This window comes from Pipistrellus hanaki (genome assembly GCF_964339955.1).
Source record: "Pipistrellus hanaki genome assembly, chromosome: 15".
NCBI lineage: Eukaryota > Metazoa > Chordata > Mammalia > Chiroptera > Vespertilionidae > Pipistrellus > Pipistrellus hanaki.
Genome location: NC_140517.1, coordinates 45,368,572 through 45,382,681, shown reverse-complemented (window position 1 = coordinate 45,382,681; position 14,110 = coordinate 45,368,572). Strand labels below are relative to the sequence as shown.

The 14,110-nt window shown below is 55.9% G+C and overlaps 1 protein-coding gene and 1 long non-coding RNA gene across 2 annotated transcripts in view; one reads left to right on the top strand and one right to left on the bottom strand.

The window, feature by feature from the left end:
- The window catches only part of TMEM143 (transmembrane protein 143), a 26,706-nt gene extending 12,596 nt beyond the window's left edge, over nt 1-14,110 (top strand). Inside the window, exons 4-8 of the mRNA XM_084906084.1 lie at nt 992-1,186; nt 2,564-2,694; nt 4,474-4,753; nt 12,136-12,325; nt 13,104-14,110. Of these exons, the coding sequence (XP_084762210.1) occupies nt 992-1,186; nt 2,564-2,694; nt 4,474-4,753; nt 12,136-12,325; nt 13,104-13,324 (1,017 nt within the window). The 3' untranslated portion in view covers nt 13,325-14,110. The remainder of the gene's footprint in view (nt 1-991; nt 1,187-2,563; nt 2,695-4,473; nt 4,754-12,135; nt 12,326-13,103) is intronic.
- LOC311633534 overlaps nt 3,229-14,110 on the bottom strand; it is a 176,790-nt gene continuing 165,908 nt past the window's right edge. The window contains exon 2 of the long non-coding RNA XR_014796981.1: nt 3,229-3,405. This is a non-coding gene — a long non-coding RNA (uncharacterized lncRNA). The remainder of the gene's footprint in view (nt 3,406-14,110) is intronic.

Genomic DNA, 14,110 nt, shown 5'->3' with positions numbered 1-14,110 from the left:
GGCAAACCAAGGCTCGTGAGCCACATGCGGCTCTTTGGCCCCTTGAGTGTGGCTCTTCCACAAAACACCACATGCAGGCGTGCACGTACAGGGCGGGTGAAACTTCGTGGCCCATGTGCAGAAGTCGGTTTTTGGCTCTCAAAAGAAATTTCAGTCGTTGTCCTGTTGATGTTTGGCTCTGTTGACGAATGCGATTGCCGACCACTGCTTAGGGCATTGTCTTCGTCTCTGTGTGGTCAAAACTGGGTCATAGGTAGAACAGTGTTCTAAGCTAGCAGAAGCAGAAAAAGTGGGAAGTTCTGAGGGGGTGGGGGGACAAGAATTGAGGGAGAGCCCTATCCAGTTTGGCTCAGTGGCTAGAGCGTCGGCCTGCGGACTGAAGGGTCCCAGGTTCCATTTCAGTCAAGGGCATGTACCTTGGTTGCGGGCACATCCCCAATAAGGGGTGTGCAGGAGGCAGCTGATGTTTCTCTCTCATTGATGTTTCTAACTCTCTATCCTTCTCCCTCCTCTCTGTAAAAAGCCAATAAAATATATTTAGAAAAAAGAATCGAGGGGGAAGGTGCACCCATCAATTCTGTTCCCATTCTATGGCCTTCGCCCCCCTGGCCACACCTTACCTCAAGGGAAGCTGGGAAATGTAGTTCATTTGGGCAGTCAGTCCATGGCCACCTTTACTTTCCTTCCTGTGGGAGGACAGGGGAATGAGTGCTCATGCACTGGAGGTGGGTATTGAGTCTGGAGCTTGGAGGAGAGGTCCAGGTTGGAGAGGCGAGTGGGCGGTTATCCGCAGAGAAGGTGTCTAAGGCATGGGGATGGCGAGGCCTGTTAGAGCAGGCGTGAAGAGAGAGAGAGAGGGAAGAGGGGCCCAGAGCCAAGCCCTGGGGTACCCCATCGTTTAAAGGATGGGGCCGGGAGCATCATGAAGTTTACCCATGATCCCTCCAACTGTGACCTAGCCTGTTTTTCTTCTCTCTGACCCTCTCCTCAGGCCTTATATGACCCCATCAACCCGGACAGGGAGACCCTGGACCAGCCTTCGCTCACGGACCCCCAGCGCCTGTCCAACGAGCAGGAGGTGCTTCTGGCGCTGGAGCCCCTGCTGGCCCAGGCCAACTTCTCCCCACTCTCCGAGGACACCCTGGCCTACGCTCTCGTGGTCCACCACCCTCAGGACGAGGTCCAGGTACCTGTCTTCCCGGGAGAACCAGCACTCTCAGGAGGCCTTGCGGCGGGGGCGGGGCCGTTGGGGGAGGCAGGCGCTGCTGGGAGTTGGAGTCCTGGACACAGGTCACTTGCCCATGGGGCACTTTTGGTGAATTAGAAAAAGACACCTCTTTCCCAGGTCCCTTCACTGCCCTCTGTTGGGAAAGTGTCACAAAATATGGATCTTCTTAGAACTAAAGATTTTATTACCAGCTGCCAGAACATTGTAATGATAAACAATACAAAATGCTCATTCTCAAAGTCAACAAAATTATAATGAAAATGCTAACATTTTCCAAAGTTCCACATTTTTGGACTTTAAAATGTATTATTATTATTTTTTTTAAATATTTTATTGTCACCCTAACCAGTTTGGCCTGCGGACTGACGGGTCGCAGGTTCAATTGCAATCAAGGGCATGTACCTTGGTTGGGGCACATCCCCAGTAGGGGGCGTGCAGGAGGTAGCTGGTCGATGTTTCTCATCCATGTTTCTACTTCTCTATCTCTCTCCCTTCCTCTCCGTAAAAAATCAATAAAATATATTAAAAATTATTTTATTGTCTCGGAAATTGGAATGTGACTTTTAAGTAAGTGGTGATGTGATATAGTTTAATTGGCAATATATTTCCTCCTTTAATTGCTTTATAAAACAATGGAGTAGCCCTAGATCAGTGGACAGAGTGTTGGCCTACAGAATGAAGAGTCCCAGGTTTTGAGTCCAGTCAAGGGCACATGCCCGGATGTAGGGCTCAGTCCCCAGCAGGGGGCGTGCAGGAGGGAGACACCCAATGATTCTCACCATTGATGCTTCTATCTCTCCCTCTCCCTTCCTCTCTGAAATCAATTTAAAAAATATTTTTTAAAAATAATAATGGAGCCGAAACTGGTTTGGCTCAGTGGATAGAGCGTAGGCCTGCAGACTGAAAGGTCCCAGGTTCGGTTCTGGTCAAGGGCATGTACCTTGGTTGTGGGCACATCTCCAGTGGGGGGTGTGCAGGAGGCAGCTGATCGATGTTTCTCTCTCATTGATGTTTCTGACATTCTATCCCTCTCCCTTCCTCTCTGTAAAAAAAATCAATAAAATATCTTTTAAAAAATAATAATAATGGAGTGGCTTAAAGTCAGTGGTGATGTCTATCCTGTGAGTGGTGCCGGCTGAGATGGCACACCCCTGTGCAGTGTCTGACAGGCATGACCGTGCATGGCTGCTCTGCCCGGACACTGGGGCATGACAGCCCGGGGCGGGCGGGGACTGAGATCAGGGGAGCGGGAAGCTGGGGCTGCCAGTGTCAGTGCCCTGCACTCAGACTCCAGCCCATGCCTGGCTCCTGAGCGTCCCGTGTCCCCCTTGGCAGGTGACGATCAACTTGGACCAGTACATCTACATGCAGTTCTGGGCCCTGGGCCAGAGGGTCGGCAAGATGCCCCGCTTGACCAGCGCGGGCTCCAAGCGTTTCTTCTTCTACAAGTCGACCCCTGCGGAGAGGTGAGGCAGCCCCGCACCCCTGCCGCGGCGGGAGGGCCCACGGTTAGAGCTGAGAGGGACCCACAGCCCAGGGTCTGGCTCTGGAGGCCGGGAAAGGGGGAGGGGTGAATCATCCCAATGCAGCTTCTTTTGAAAATATATATATATATCTTTGTTGATTTCAGAGAGGGTGGGAGAGGGGGAGAGAGAGAAACATCACTGGTGAGAGAGAATCATCCATCGGCTGCTGCCTCCTTTCTGCAGCCCCCACACTGGGACCAAGTCCGCAACCTGGGCATGTGCCCTGACCCGGGATTGAACTGGGACTTCCTGGCTCATGGGTCGGCGCTCAACCACTGAGCCACACCGTCTGGGCAAACGCTGCTTGTTCTTCCCAAGGGAAAGTAGGAGCTAGACTTCGCGGGGAAGGGAAAGGGAAGGGACACTTCTCCCCGTTTAACAGATGAGCGAGCCGGGCTCAGAGCGGGAAGGCCACATTCCGAGAAGTGGTGCAGGCAGATCCTGATAATGTCACTTTAAAAAAAATAAATAAATATTTTATTGGTTTTTTACAGAGAGGAAGGGAGAGGGATAGAGAGTTAGAAACATCAATGAGAGAGAAACATTGATCAGCTGCCTCCTGCACACCCCTTATTGGGAATGTGCCAGCAACCAAAGTACATGCCCTTGACCGGAATCAAACCTGGGACCCTTCAGTCCGCAGGCCGATTGCTCTAACCGTTGAGCCAAACCGGTCAGGGCTAATGTCACCTTTTTATCAGGATACTCAAACACAGAGCCTCTCAGGAGAGCCAGGCCTCTCACGGCCAGCCCCTGGGCCTGTCCGCGGCCCAGTCTTCCTGGAAATTAGTTTATCAAATATGGTCATGAATCCCAAACACCAAGCCGAAACAAAAGCCGAAGAACCCCTTACCTCCCCCAAACCAGCGATTCCCTTCCAGGACTCTCCCCCAAGGAGGCAGTGACACTCGCAGTGTGTGCTTCATCGTCTCTCCCGCCGCTCACATGGCCCCATTCTGAGGCCTCACAGCACTGCCTGGCTCCCAGCAGCCCCGGCGAGAGATGCGGGGTCTGACATTGACAGTGAACCGAACAAAAGCGTTTTTGCTAAGCTCCTCTTGTCGAGTGCATGCCATCAGCAGCAACCCCGCGGCCAATTGTAGGGACTGTGTATGTACCTGGTCCCCCATTGCTGGGCTCTGAGCTCAGAGCTGACTTCCTGCCCACCTTGGTGCAGCAGCCTTTAAAATGACGGTGCCCCAGCTGCCTGCGGACTGAAGGTTCTCAGGTTCAATTCCAGCCAAGGGCACATGCCTGGGTTGCGGGCTCGATCCCCAGTAGGGGGCGTGCAGGAGGCAGCTGATCAATGATTCTCTCTCATCATTGATGTTTCTCTCTCTCCTTCCTTCCCCCTTCTTCTCTGATATCAATAAAGAAATATATTTTTAGAATTAAAATGGCCGAGGCCGGTGGCTCAGTGGTTAGAGCATCGCCTGCGGACTGAAAGGTTCCAGGTTTGATTCCGGTCAAGGGCATGTACCTTGGTTGCGGGCACGTCCCCGGTGGCAGGTGTGCAAGAGGCAGCTGATCGATGTTTCTCTCTCATTGATGTTTCTAGCTCTCTATCCCTCTCCCTTCCTCTGTGAAAAAATCAATCAATCAATCAATCAATCAATCAATCAATAAATAACATGGCTGTGTGGCGGCAGAGCCGAGCGAGCGCCCTGGGGTTGGAGGGCCCCGGGGCGGTGCTGACCTCAGGCCTCCGTCTGTCGCCAGGCGGTACTTTAAGCGGGTGGTGCTGGCTGCCCGGACGAAGCGGGGGCACCTGGTGCTGAAGAGCTTCAAGGACACGCCGCTGGAGGGCCTGGAGCAGCTGCTGCCCGAGCTGAAGGTGCGCACGTCCGCGCTGCAGCGCACCCTGCTCAACCTCTTCCTGGTCGTCTCGGGCGTGGCCGTCTTCGTCAACGTGGGCATGGTGGTGCTCACCGACCTGAAGATGGGCACCTCGCTGCTGCTGCTCTTCTTCGCCGCCTTCATGGGCGTGCGGGCCTCCAAGGTGAGCCGCCACCGGCCTGCTGGGCCCTGCTGCCCCGCACTTGGCCGGAAGGTCTGACACCCCGTGTTTTCACCTATTTCATGTGCTGGTCCTGCCTCGTGGGGTGCCCCTTCCCTTCCCTCCCTTCCCTTCCCTTCCCTTCCCTTCCCTTCCCTTCCCTTCCCTTCCCTTCCCTTCCTCCCCCCCTCTTCCCATTTCCTTCCTTCCTTCCTTTCTTCCTTCCTTCCTCCCCTCCCCTCCCCTCCCCTCCCCTCCTCTCCTCCCTTCCTTTTCTACCTTATTTACTCACTGCAACCTTGCGCAGGTTTCTTGATCTCTCTGCCTCAGTTTCCTCATCTGGAAATGGGGGTAACAGTGAGACCCCCCCACAGGTTTGTTATGAGGATTAAATGAGCGAAGCCGTGAAGAGCACTGGGCACAGCGCCTGGCGTGTGGTAGGCGCTACAGTTGTGTTCACAGCTACTCGCCGAGCGGCCCTTAGTGACGGGGTGAAGGTTGTGTTTTAGAACCAGACTGCCTGGCTGTGACTTGAGTTCCACCGACTTCTGGCTGTGTGACCTTGAATAAGACGCTTAACCTCTCTGTGCATCCGCTCCCGCATCTGCAGAGTGGGGGTGCCAGTGGGACCTAACTCCTAGGGCTGTTGTGGGGTTGCATTAATGATGCCTACGGTGCCGGGAGCAGAGCCTGACGCTTGGTACAGAAGGTGCTGCCTGCGCGTTGGCTGTTGCCGCCGTTATTATTACTACCTGGGAAATAGCGTCCTGAGTGGGGGCTTTCCCATTCTGGCCAGTGTCACTACCACCAGGGAGCTGTTTGAGGAATAGATATTTTTTATTTGATTGATTGAGAGAACTACACATTGATGTATTGGTCCACTGATCAGTGCATTCATTGGTTGATTCTTTTTTTTTTTATAATATATTTTATTGATTTTTTACAGAGAGTAAGGGAGAGAGATAGAAAGCTAGAAACGTCAATGAGAGAGAATCATCGACCAGCTGCCTCTTGCACACCCCCTACTGGGGATGTGCCCGCAACCAACGTACATGCCCCTGAGTGAATCGAACCTGGGACCTTTCAGTCCGCAGACCAACGCTCTACCACTGAGCCAAACCGGTTTCGGCGGTTGATTCTTTTTTTTTTTTTTTAAATACATTTTATTGATTTTTTTTATAGAGAGGAAGGGAGAGGGTAGAGTTAGAAACTTCGATGAGAGAGAAACATCGATCAGCTGCCTCCTGCACACTCCCCACTGGGGATGTGCCCGCCACCAAGGTACATTGCCCTTGACTGGAATAAAACCTGAGACCCTTCAGTCTGCAGGCCGAGGCTCTATCCACTGAGCCAAATGGGTCAGGGTGGTTGATTCTTGAACATGTGCCCTGACCTGGGATTGAACCCGCAACCTTGGCGTATCTAGACGATGCTCTAACCAACTGAGCTGCCCAGCCAGGGCCAGGGTAACTGTGTTATTTTTATTTTTTGAAGATGCTTTTTTTAAAAAATTGATTTTAGAGAGAAAGGGGGAAGGAAAGAGAGAGAAAAAAAATAACATTGGGACTGAGCTCACAACCCCAGCCTGTGCCCTGACTGGGATTCAAACTGGCAGCCTTTCAGTGCACGGGATGATGCTCAACCAGCTGAGCCCCCGGCGGGGGGAGCTGATATGAATGCAGCCTCTCGGGCTCCAGCCCAAACGACTGAATCGGAGTCTGTGGGCCCGGGGCCCGGGAAGCTATTTTTAACCTGCTCCCCTCGCCTCGGCCACGTGTGCGTGCGGGGCAGCTATTCCGGGGCGCAGGTTGTTCACCAGCTAAGGATCTGAGGCCAGAGGACAGGTGGCGGCTGGCACCCAACTTGAGCTTTGATGGCTGAGCCCTGTGTCCTGTCTCAGTGCCGAGGGGCCCCCGAGGGGCTGCCTGGTTCTGATATTCTCCCCCACCCCCTCCGCCCCGGCCGGCACTTGCCCTGGGAGTGCGCACTGGCAGGCGGCTGTTGTGCCCGATCACTGGCTCGTCGGTTCATTGGTTTGCAAGCTGTTTGCAGCCATCCCAACGGGCTGCTAGGAAGACGGGTCATAAATTCCGCAGATAACAGCCCGCTCTGCTGCCGGGAGGGGGGAGGGCCGGGAAGGGCGCAGGGAGCAATCCTAGGACCAGGGACCACTTTGCAAGAGTGGGTTGAGCCGGTGGAGAAGGGGCCAGGCGAGCAGGGCTTGGGGGAGCTCCCAGGGCTCGGTCCAGAGCGCAGAGCGGAGAAGGGAGACCCCGGAAGTGGCCGGGGCCTTGGGTGCCAAGAGAGAGGCCCCGGGTTCTATCGTCTGGGCAGCCGGAGCCGGGGAAGGGTTGTAAACATGAGGGAGTGACTGACCCTGGGTCTCTGAAGGGCCCAGTTTAAAGCTCAGTTCACCAGTTAATTAATTAGTTATGTTTTAAAGTATATTTTTATTGATTTCAGAGAGGGAGAGAGAAAGAGATAGAAACATCAGTGATGAGAGAGAATCAATTGACCGCATCCCACATGCCCTCTACCGGGAATCAAGCCCATAACCAGGGCATGGGCCTGGCCGGGAATCGAACCATGACCTCATGGCTCATAGGTCGACGGTCAACCACTGAGCCAGCCCGGCCGGGCTTGCTAGGTATTTAGTGTATCTGGGCAGTGTTTTCCCGCGCCCCGGCTGAGCCTCCAGGCCGTGCATGTTGGCCCCCCGAGCCTCTCTAGTTGCCCCCCCCCCCCCACACACACACACTGGGCTCAGCATCCGTGTCTTCCGAAGCCCCTTCTCTTCTGGAGCCCCATCCGGGGACAGGCGCTCCAATCACACACCCGAGAGGCCAGTTTGCTGCTTTCTCTCCCTGAAAGAGCTCAGCCACTTCCTGCTTCCCCTCAGCAGCTCTCCTCCGCCCTGGCCGGGTGCTCTGTCTCAGCCCTGAGCGGCCAGCTCGCCAGGCCCCCTGCCCACTGCTTCTCCATCTGCAGGGGGCCCTGTTGCCCCCCGCTCACTGGCTGGACCCCTGACGTTGCCCTGGCCCTGCCTCCAGCCCATCCGTCCCAGGCTCTCCTTCCTGCCTCCCTCGTCCCTGTGCCGTCTCCTCTCCTCGGCTCCAGCCCCAGCACAGACCCTCCTCCCGGCCTCCCTGGTCTCCTCCCGCCCATGCTGGTGGCCCAGGCCGGCCCTGCTCCTACGCTCACAACCCAGCACCAGAGTCCCTGGCTCCCCCCTCATCCGTGTGGCACCATTCCACGCTCCCGCTCCACCAGCGTGTCCTGGCAGCACCCCTCCTCCGCTTCCCTTCCCTTCTCTCCCTTTGCACGTGCTGTTCCTCCTGCTGACATGTCCTTCCCTTCCTGGGCTGACCGGCCCCCGCTCACCCATCGCCCTCCGCTCAGAGGCTCCAGAAAGCTTTCCTAGCCTCCCGGCAGCCAGGGGCTTCTGTGTGTCCCCCCCCCCCCCGCGTCCCCTCTCACCCCCCCACCGCACCCTGCTTCTCTGTGGGCGTCAGAGCACAGAGCACCCTGGGCAGCCTGGGGGGCGGCGGAGCCGGTGCCCCAGAGACACATCAGGCGGGTCCTGCCCTGAGGGGGTGGTGCCCGGCACCCCGACACCCTGCCACGTGCCCGATGGAGGCAGGAGCGGGTCCTTCAGGGACGCGGGCACACGCTGCTCATCTGTGGGAACCCATGTCCACCCTGACCCTGGACATTGAGGCATGAGTGTTTTCTCTCTTTTTTTCTTTCTAAATAATAAATCTTTATTGTTCAGATTATTACAGGTGTTCCTCTTCCCCCTCCCCCCATAGCTCCCCTCCATCTGATTCCCAACCCCACCCCGCACCCTTACCCCCGCCCCTGTCTTCATCCATAGGTATACGATTTTTGTCCAATCTCTTCCCTCACTCCTCAGACTCCCTTCCCCCTGAGAATGGTTGGTCCAATCCCTTTCTATGTCCCCGATTCTATTATATTCACCAGTCCATTTTGTTCTTCAGATTTTTTATTCACTTGATTTTTAGATTCACTCGTTGGTAGGTATGTATTTGATGTATTTTTGTTGTTCATAATTTTTTTACCTTTACCTTTTTCTTCTACTTAAAGAATACCCTTCAATATTTCATGTAATCCTGGTTTGGTGGTGATGAACTCCTTTAACTTTTTCTTGTCTGTGAAGCTCTTTATCTGACCTTCAATTCTGAATGATAGCTTTGCTGGGTAGAGTAATCTTGGCTGTAGGTTCTTGTTGTTCATCATTTTGAATATTTCTTGCCACTCCCTTCTAGCCTGCATGGTTTCTGTTGAGAAATCAGCTGAGAGTCGTATGGGTACTCCCTTGTAGGTAACTAGCTGTTTTTCTCTTGCTGCTTGTAAGATTCTCTGAGGCATGAGTGTTTTCTAAGAATGGCCCAGAGGTGGCATGGCCTGTTCCAGGCTCGGAGGCCTGAGAGCAGGCGTGCTCGGGGTGGGGGCTGCACTCAGAGGGGAGAGGAAGGGAGGCCAGTGGGAGAAACACCCGGAGCCAGGCCAAGGAGCTCCAGCCCTGAGGGCCCTGGGGGCCATGGGAGGTGCGGGTAGCAGTGGAGGAGCAGGGTCGCCTCTGGAGCTGTGCAGGGACAGACTGAAATGGGAGACAGAGGACAGGGAGGAGGCTGGGAGGAAGGAATGGCAGAGAAGACAGGAGGACCGGCCAGGGACTAGACAGGCTGGTGGGGTGGGTAAGGACAGTGCCAGGGGTCTGGCCTGTGACTGGGCACTTGGTGGGGTTACCCCAGATACGGAGCGCAGGGGAGGAGGGAGGGTTGGGCCGGGGTTCGGGGACGGCCGCCCTCGGTGTGGGCCCGGTGAGTGTGAAGGGCACATGCAGGTGCAGGGGAGAAGTCTCCGGGGAGCGGTCAGGTTGTCAGATCCCATCTGTGTGCGGAGAGCAGCGTGACCGGCCACCTGACCCGGGAGAATTCGCCCCCTCGGCTCGGCAGGCGCAGACAGACCCGACGTGTTTTCACGTCAGCCGGTCCCAGCCCTGCGTCTCGCCGTCAGCCGCAGGAATGGCGATTCGTTCCAACGCAGGCGCACAGCCAGCTGCTGGGCTCGGAGGAAGAGCCACAGCCCGCACGCAGGCCAGGCCCACGGTTTCTCCGGGGATGGTGGGGAAAGAGGGGGGGGAAGAGGGGGGGAAAGAGAGGGTGGGGCGCATTTTACCTGGGCCTCGGCCTAAGATGGGCAGCACTCTGGGGGGGATGAGCAGTCAGTAGTGTGGATGAATAGTCGGTAGTAGCTGATGTTTAACTGCTCTTCTGGGCGCTGGCTCTGTGCCTAGGGTTTCAGGAACTGAGTTTTGACTTCCTGAGCACTTCCTGTCATCTGCCTGTCTTGGGTGTTTGCCCAGGGGGGTCCCAGCCGGTAGGGGGCAGAGTTAAGACGCATTTCAAGGATGCGGCAGCCTGGAGCTGATGTTGTGGCTGAATGGAGGAGTTTGGTGATGGTTTTCAGTGTAAGCCCTGAGGCACGCTGGCTCTCAGTCCCCTCCTGAGGGACAGGACGGGGAGAGGCGACCAGAAAAGGAGGGGCTGAAGCATGGGACGGGCGCAGGGAACAGACAGCGGGGCCCAGGCCTGCCCTTCTCTTCTTCCCTCAAAGCTGCTTGCTCTTCGAATATTATTTTTTAAATCCTCACGCAAGGATATGTTTTCTTTTCTTTCTTTCTTTTTTGTTGCTGTTAATCCTTACCCAAGGACATTGTCTCCATTTTTAGAGAGAAGAAGGGAGGGAGGGAGAGAGAGAGAAGCATAGATGTGAGAGAGAGACACATGGTTTGGTTGCCTCCCAAACGCACCCCAGCCAGGGCTAGGCATTGAATCCGCAACCCATGTACATGCCCTTGACTGCAAATCAAACTTGAGACCCTTCAGTGTACGGCTAATGCTGTAATCACTGAGCAACACTGGCCAGAGCCAAGAGTATGTTTTCATTTATTTTGAGAGAGAGAGGAAGGAAGGGAAAGACAAACATTGATCAGTGATTCATCAGTTGCCTCCGGTACATGTGCACTGGGGATCAGACCTGCAACCTAACCAGGAATTGAACCTGCAACCTTTGAGGTGTATGGAGGATGCTCCAACCAATGAGCCACCCGGCCAGGGCTGCTCTTTGAGTATTTTTGTCTGTTAGCACTTCTCTTTACTATTTACTATTTTAAACCTTTTTATTGATTTCAGAGAGGAAGAGGGGGGGAGAGAGAGAGAGAGAGATAGAAACATCAATGATGAGAGACTCATTGATCGGCTGCCCCCTACTGAGGACACAATCCGGACATGTGCCCCTGGCTGGAATCCACCTTAGGACCCGTCAGTCCACTGAGCCAACCCAGCCAAACCAGCTAAGGCTAAACCTTTTTTTTTTTTTTAATTATGGAAAAGTTTTTTAAAATACAGAAATAACATCATATGATGAGATCCCACGTAGCCAGCATCCGGCATCTACAATTAGCAATAGTCCGTCACGTTTCACCTAAAGATTCTGCTCTCTCACTACTGAGTTATTTGGAAGCAAATCCTAGCATAGCAGCTGCAAATACTTTAGTATTTGTCGAAAAGATAAGGACTTAAAAATAATTGTAGCAAAAGTTCCAAGGCTAAAGCTGTATTGCTTGAAAATCTTTGAACCAATCCATTAATGCATGGTTCCGATGAGCACACCTGCGCAGCGGCTGCAAAATATTGTTAGAGGCCTCAGATTCATCGGGTTAAGAAGGAATAGATTAAAAATACAAATAGCGGATCCTAGCTGGTTTGGCTCAGGAGATAAAGCTTTGGCCTGAGGACTGGAGGGTCCCCATTAGATTCCAGTCAAGGGCACGTGCTCGGGTTGCGGTCTCGATCCCCAGTAGGGGGCGTGCAGGAGGCAGCCGATCAACGAATCTCTCTCATTGATGTTTCTGTCTCTCTCTTCCTCTCCCTTCCTTTCCGACATCAATAAAAACATATTTTAAAAATACAAATAGCCCTAACTGGTTTGGCTCAGTGGATAGAGCCTCAGCCTGCAGACTGAAAGGTCCCAGGTTCGATTCCGGTCAAGGACATGTACCTTGGTTGCGGGCACATCCCCGGTAGGGGGTGTGCAGGAGGCAGCTGGTCGATGTTTCTCTCTCATCGACGTTTCTAGCTCTCTATCTCTCTCCTTTCTTCCTCTCTGTAAAAAATCAATAAAATATATTTAAAATAAAATAAAATAAAAAATACAAATAGCCGGGCCCTAGTCCTGGGGACCTGAACCAGCAGATCTGGGGAGGGCTCAGGAGTCCGCCCAAAGGGCGCTGCCCGCGAGAGAGCTGCGGAGGGGTGTGGGTGTGGGTGCGGGTCCGAGCCTCGCTGTCCCGCCCGCAGATGTTCGGGCAGCAGCGCAGCGTGCAGGCGCTGGAGCTGGCGCACATGCTGTACTACCGCAGCACGTCCAACAACTCGGAGCTGCTCAGCGCGCTGGCCCTGCGCGCGCAGGACGAGCACACCAAGGAGGCGCTGCTGGCGCGCTCCTTCCTGGCCCGGCGGCCCCGTGGCGCGGGCGGCTCGCCCGAAGGTAGGACTCCACCCCGGGGCGCCCCTTCCCCCCACCCGGACCCCTTCGCCCCCGCCCCTGCGGCTCCCACCGGCCCCGCCCGAAACAGACTCCCCCGGATCCCAAGGACCTGCCCCCCGGGAGGCACCCTCCCCACGCCGCCCGCCCCCACTCCCTGCTCCAGATGGCGAACAGACCTACTCCCAGGTGACCCCGGCCCTCGGCAGACGGGACCCTGAGCCCAGTTTACAATTAAAAAAAATTTTTTTTTATTATGATAGCACATAATTGTCCTCATCCCCCCATTCCTACCCCAAACCCCTCCCCACAGATGCCCCCACCCCCCCTGTTGTCCACGGTCACTGGCTAGGCCCATCTGCATGCACACAGGTCCTTTGGCTGATCTCTCCCTCTTACCCCCACCCTCCCCTCCCTTCCCTCTGAGGTTTGACAGTCTGACCGCTGCTTCTCTTTCTCTGGGTCTGCCAGTTTACAATCTTGATGGACGTGGTTTTCCCGCCGGGGGAGGCCTCCCTTTCCTGGCCTCAGCCTCCGTGTGGCAGGTCCCCAGTCCCGCCCCCCTATACTTCCTGTACAGCCTCCACTTTCCCTACAGGAGCCCCACGCCTTCCTGGCTTGGCCCCACATGTGAGGTCTGTCCCCCTCCCCTCCTAGCCCCTCCTAAGCCCAGGCCTTGTCCCCCGCCCCTCCTGGCCCCTCCCAAGCCCAGGCCCTTCCTCTCCCTGCCCCCCGCCCCCCTCCAGGCCCCTCTGACCTCACACTGCCTCTCCCCCCACAGAGACCTCCCAGTGGCTCCAGGCGGAGGTAGAGAACTGGCTCCTGACCCAGACGGGCTGTGCCGTGACCTTCAACGCAGCTCGGGCGCTGGGCCACCTGCAGGCCCTGACGGAGAGCATGGGCACGCTCCCGCCTTCGGGTTTCCCCAAACTGGACCCGCCGGCCGCGGACACGCCCCCGACAGGCCCCGCCCCGCAGGACCGCCCGGCGGGAGGCCTCTAGGTCCGGCCCCGCCCGGCCACCTGGTCCGCCGCTAAGCCCGCCTCCTCCGGGCAAACTGCTCAGCACCGCTCCGACACCTGGCTGCTTTAGTTCCGATGTTACACTGTGTCCTGAAAACAAAGCCCCCACTCAAGACAGACTACACTGCTCCCCCCACTCCCCCCGTGAACTGCCTCTCCGAGGGAAGGTTTTCGGTTCTGAACCCCCACTCCCCTCCGTCGCCCCAGCTGTAAACAACGAAGTGTGGTTTGGGCCGATGGGGAAGCCAGCCAATCCCAGCTGCTAGCCCTGCTGACCACCTGGTGCGGCCGTTGGGCTGTGCCCCCCCCCCCCAGGCCATACATCATTGTCTTCTTAGCCTGCTCTGGGCACCATGTCCATCCTGCTCGCCCAGGCGGAGCGCAGCCGACGAGAGCCAAACTCCTGGGCGGCGAGGCTTCTGGGCGCCCAGTTGTCGCTGCATGGCAACCATCACAATCCCTAAGAGAAACCCGATCTTCCCGTCACTCGCTCTGCTTATAGGGCGGGCCACGGGGTCCGCGGCGGGCCAGCTCGCCAGGCTGAGGGCCGGAGCTGGTGCCCGCAGGAGCGGTGGCCAGGAGGAGCCGCCTCACCCGGGGTGCGGTTCCGCTCAGGCCCGGCAACCCCAGGCGCCTTCCCTGCCCTGTGCCCCCCTTTCTACAGAAACTACCTCGCTCGGACCCCCCCTCCACCAGTGGCCTGTGCGATATTTATTGGTCTACCCGTGTCCCTCTCCGAAAGGAATAAATCTTGTCTAATACTCTG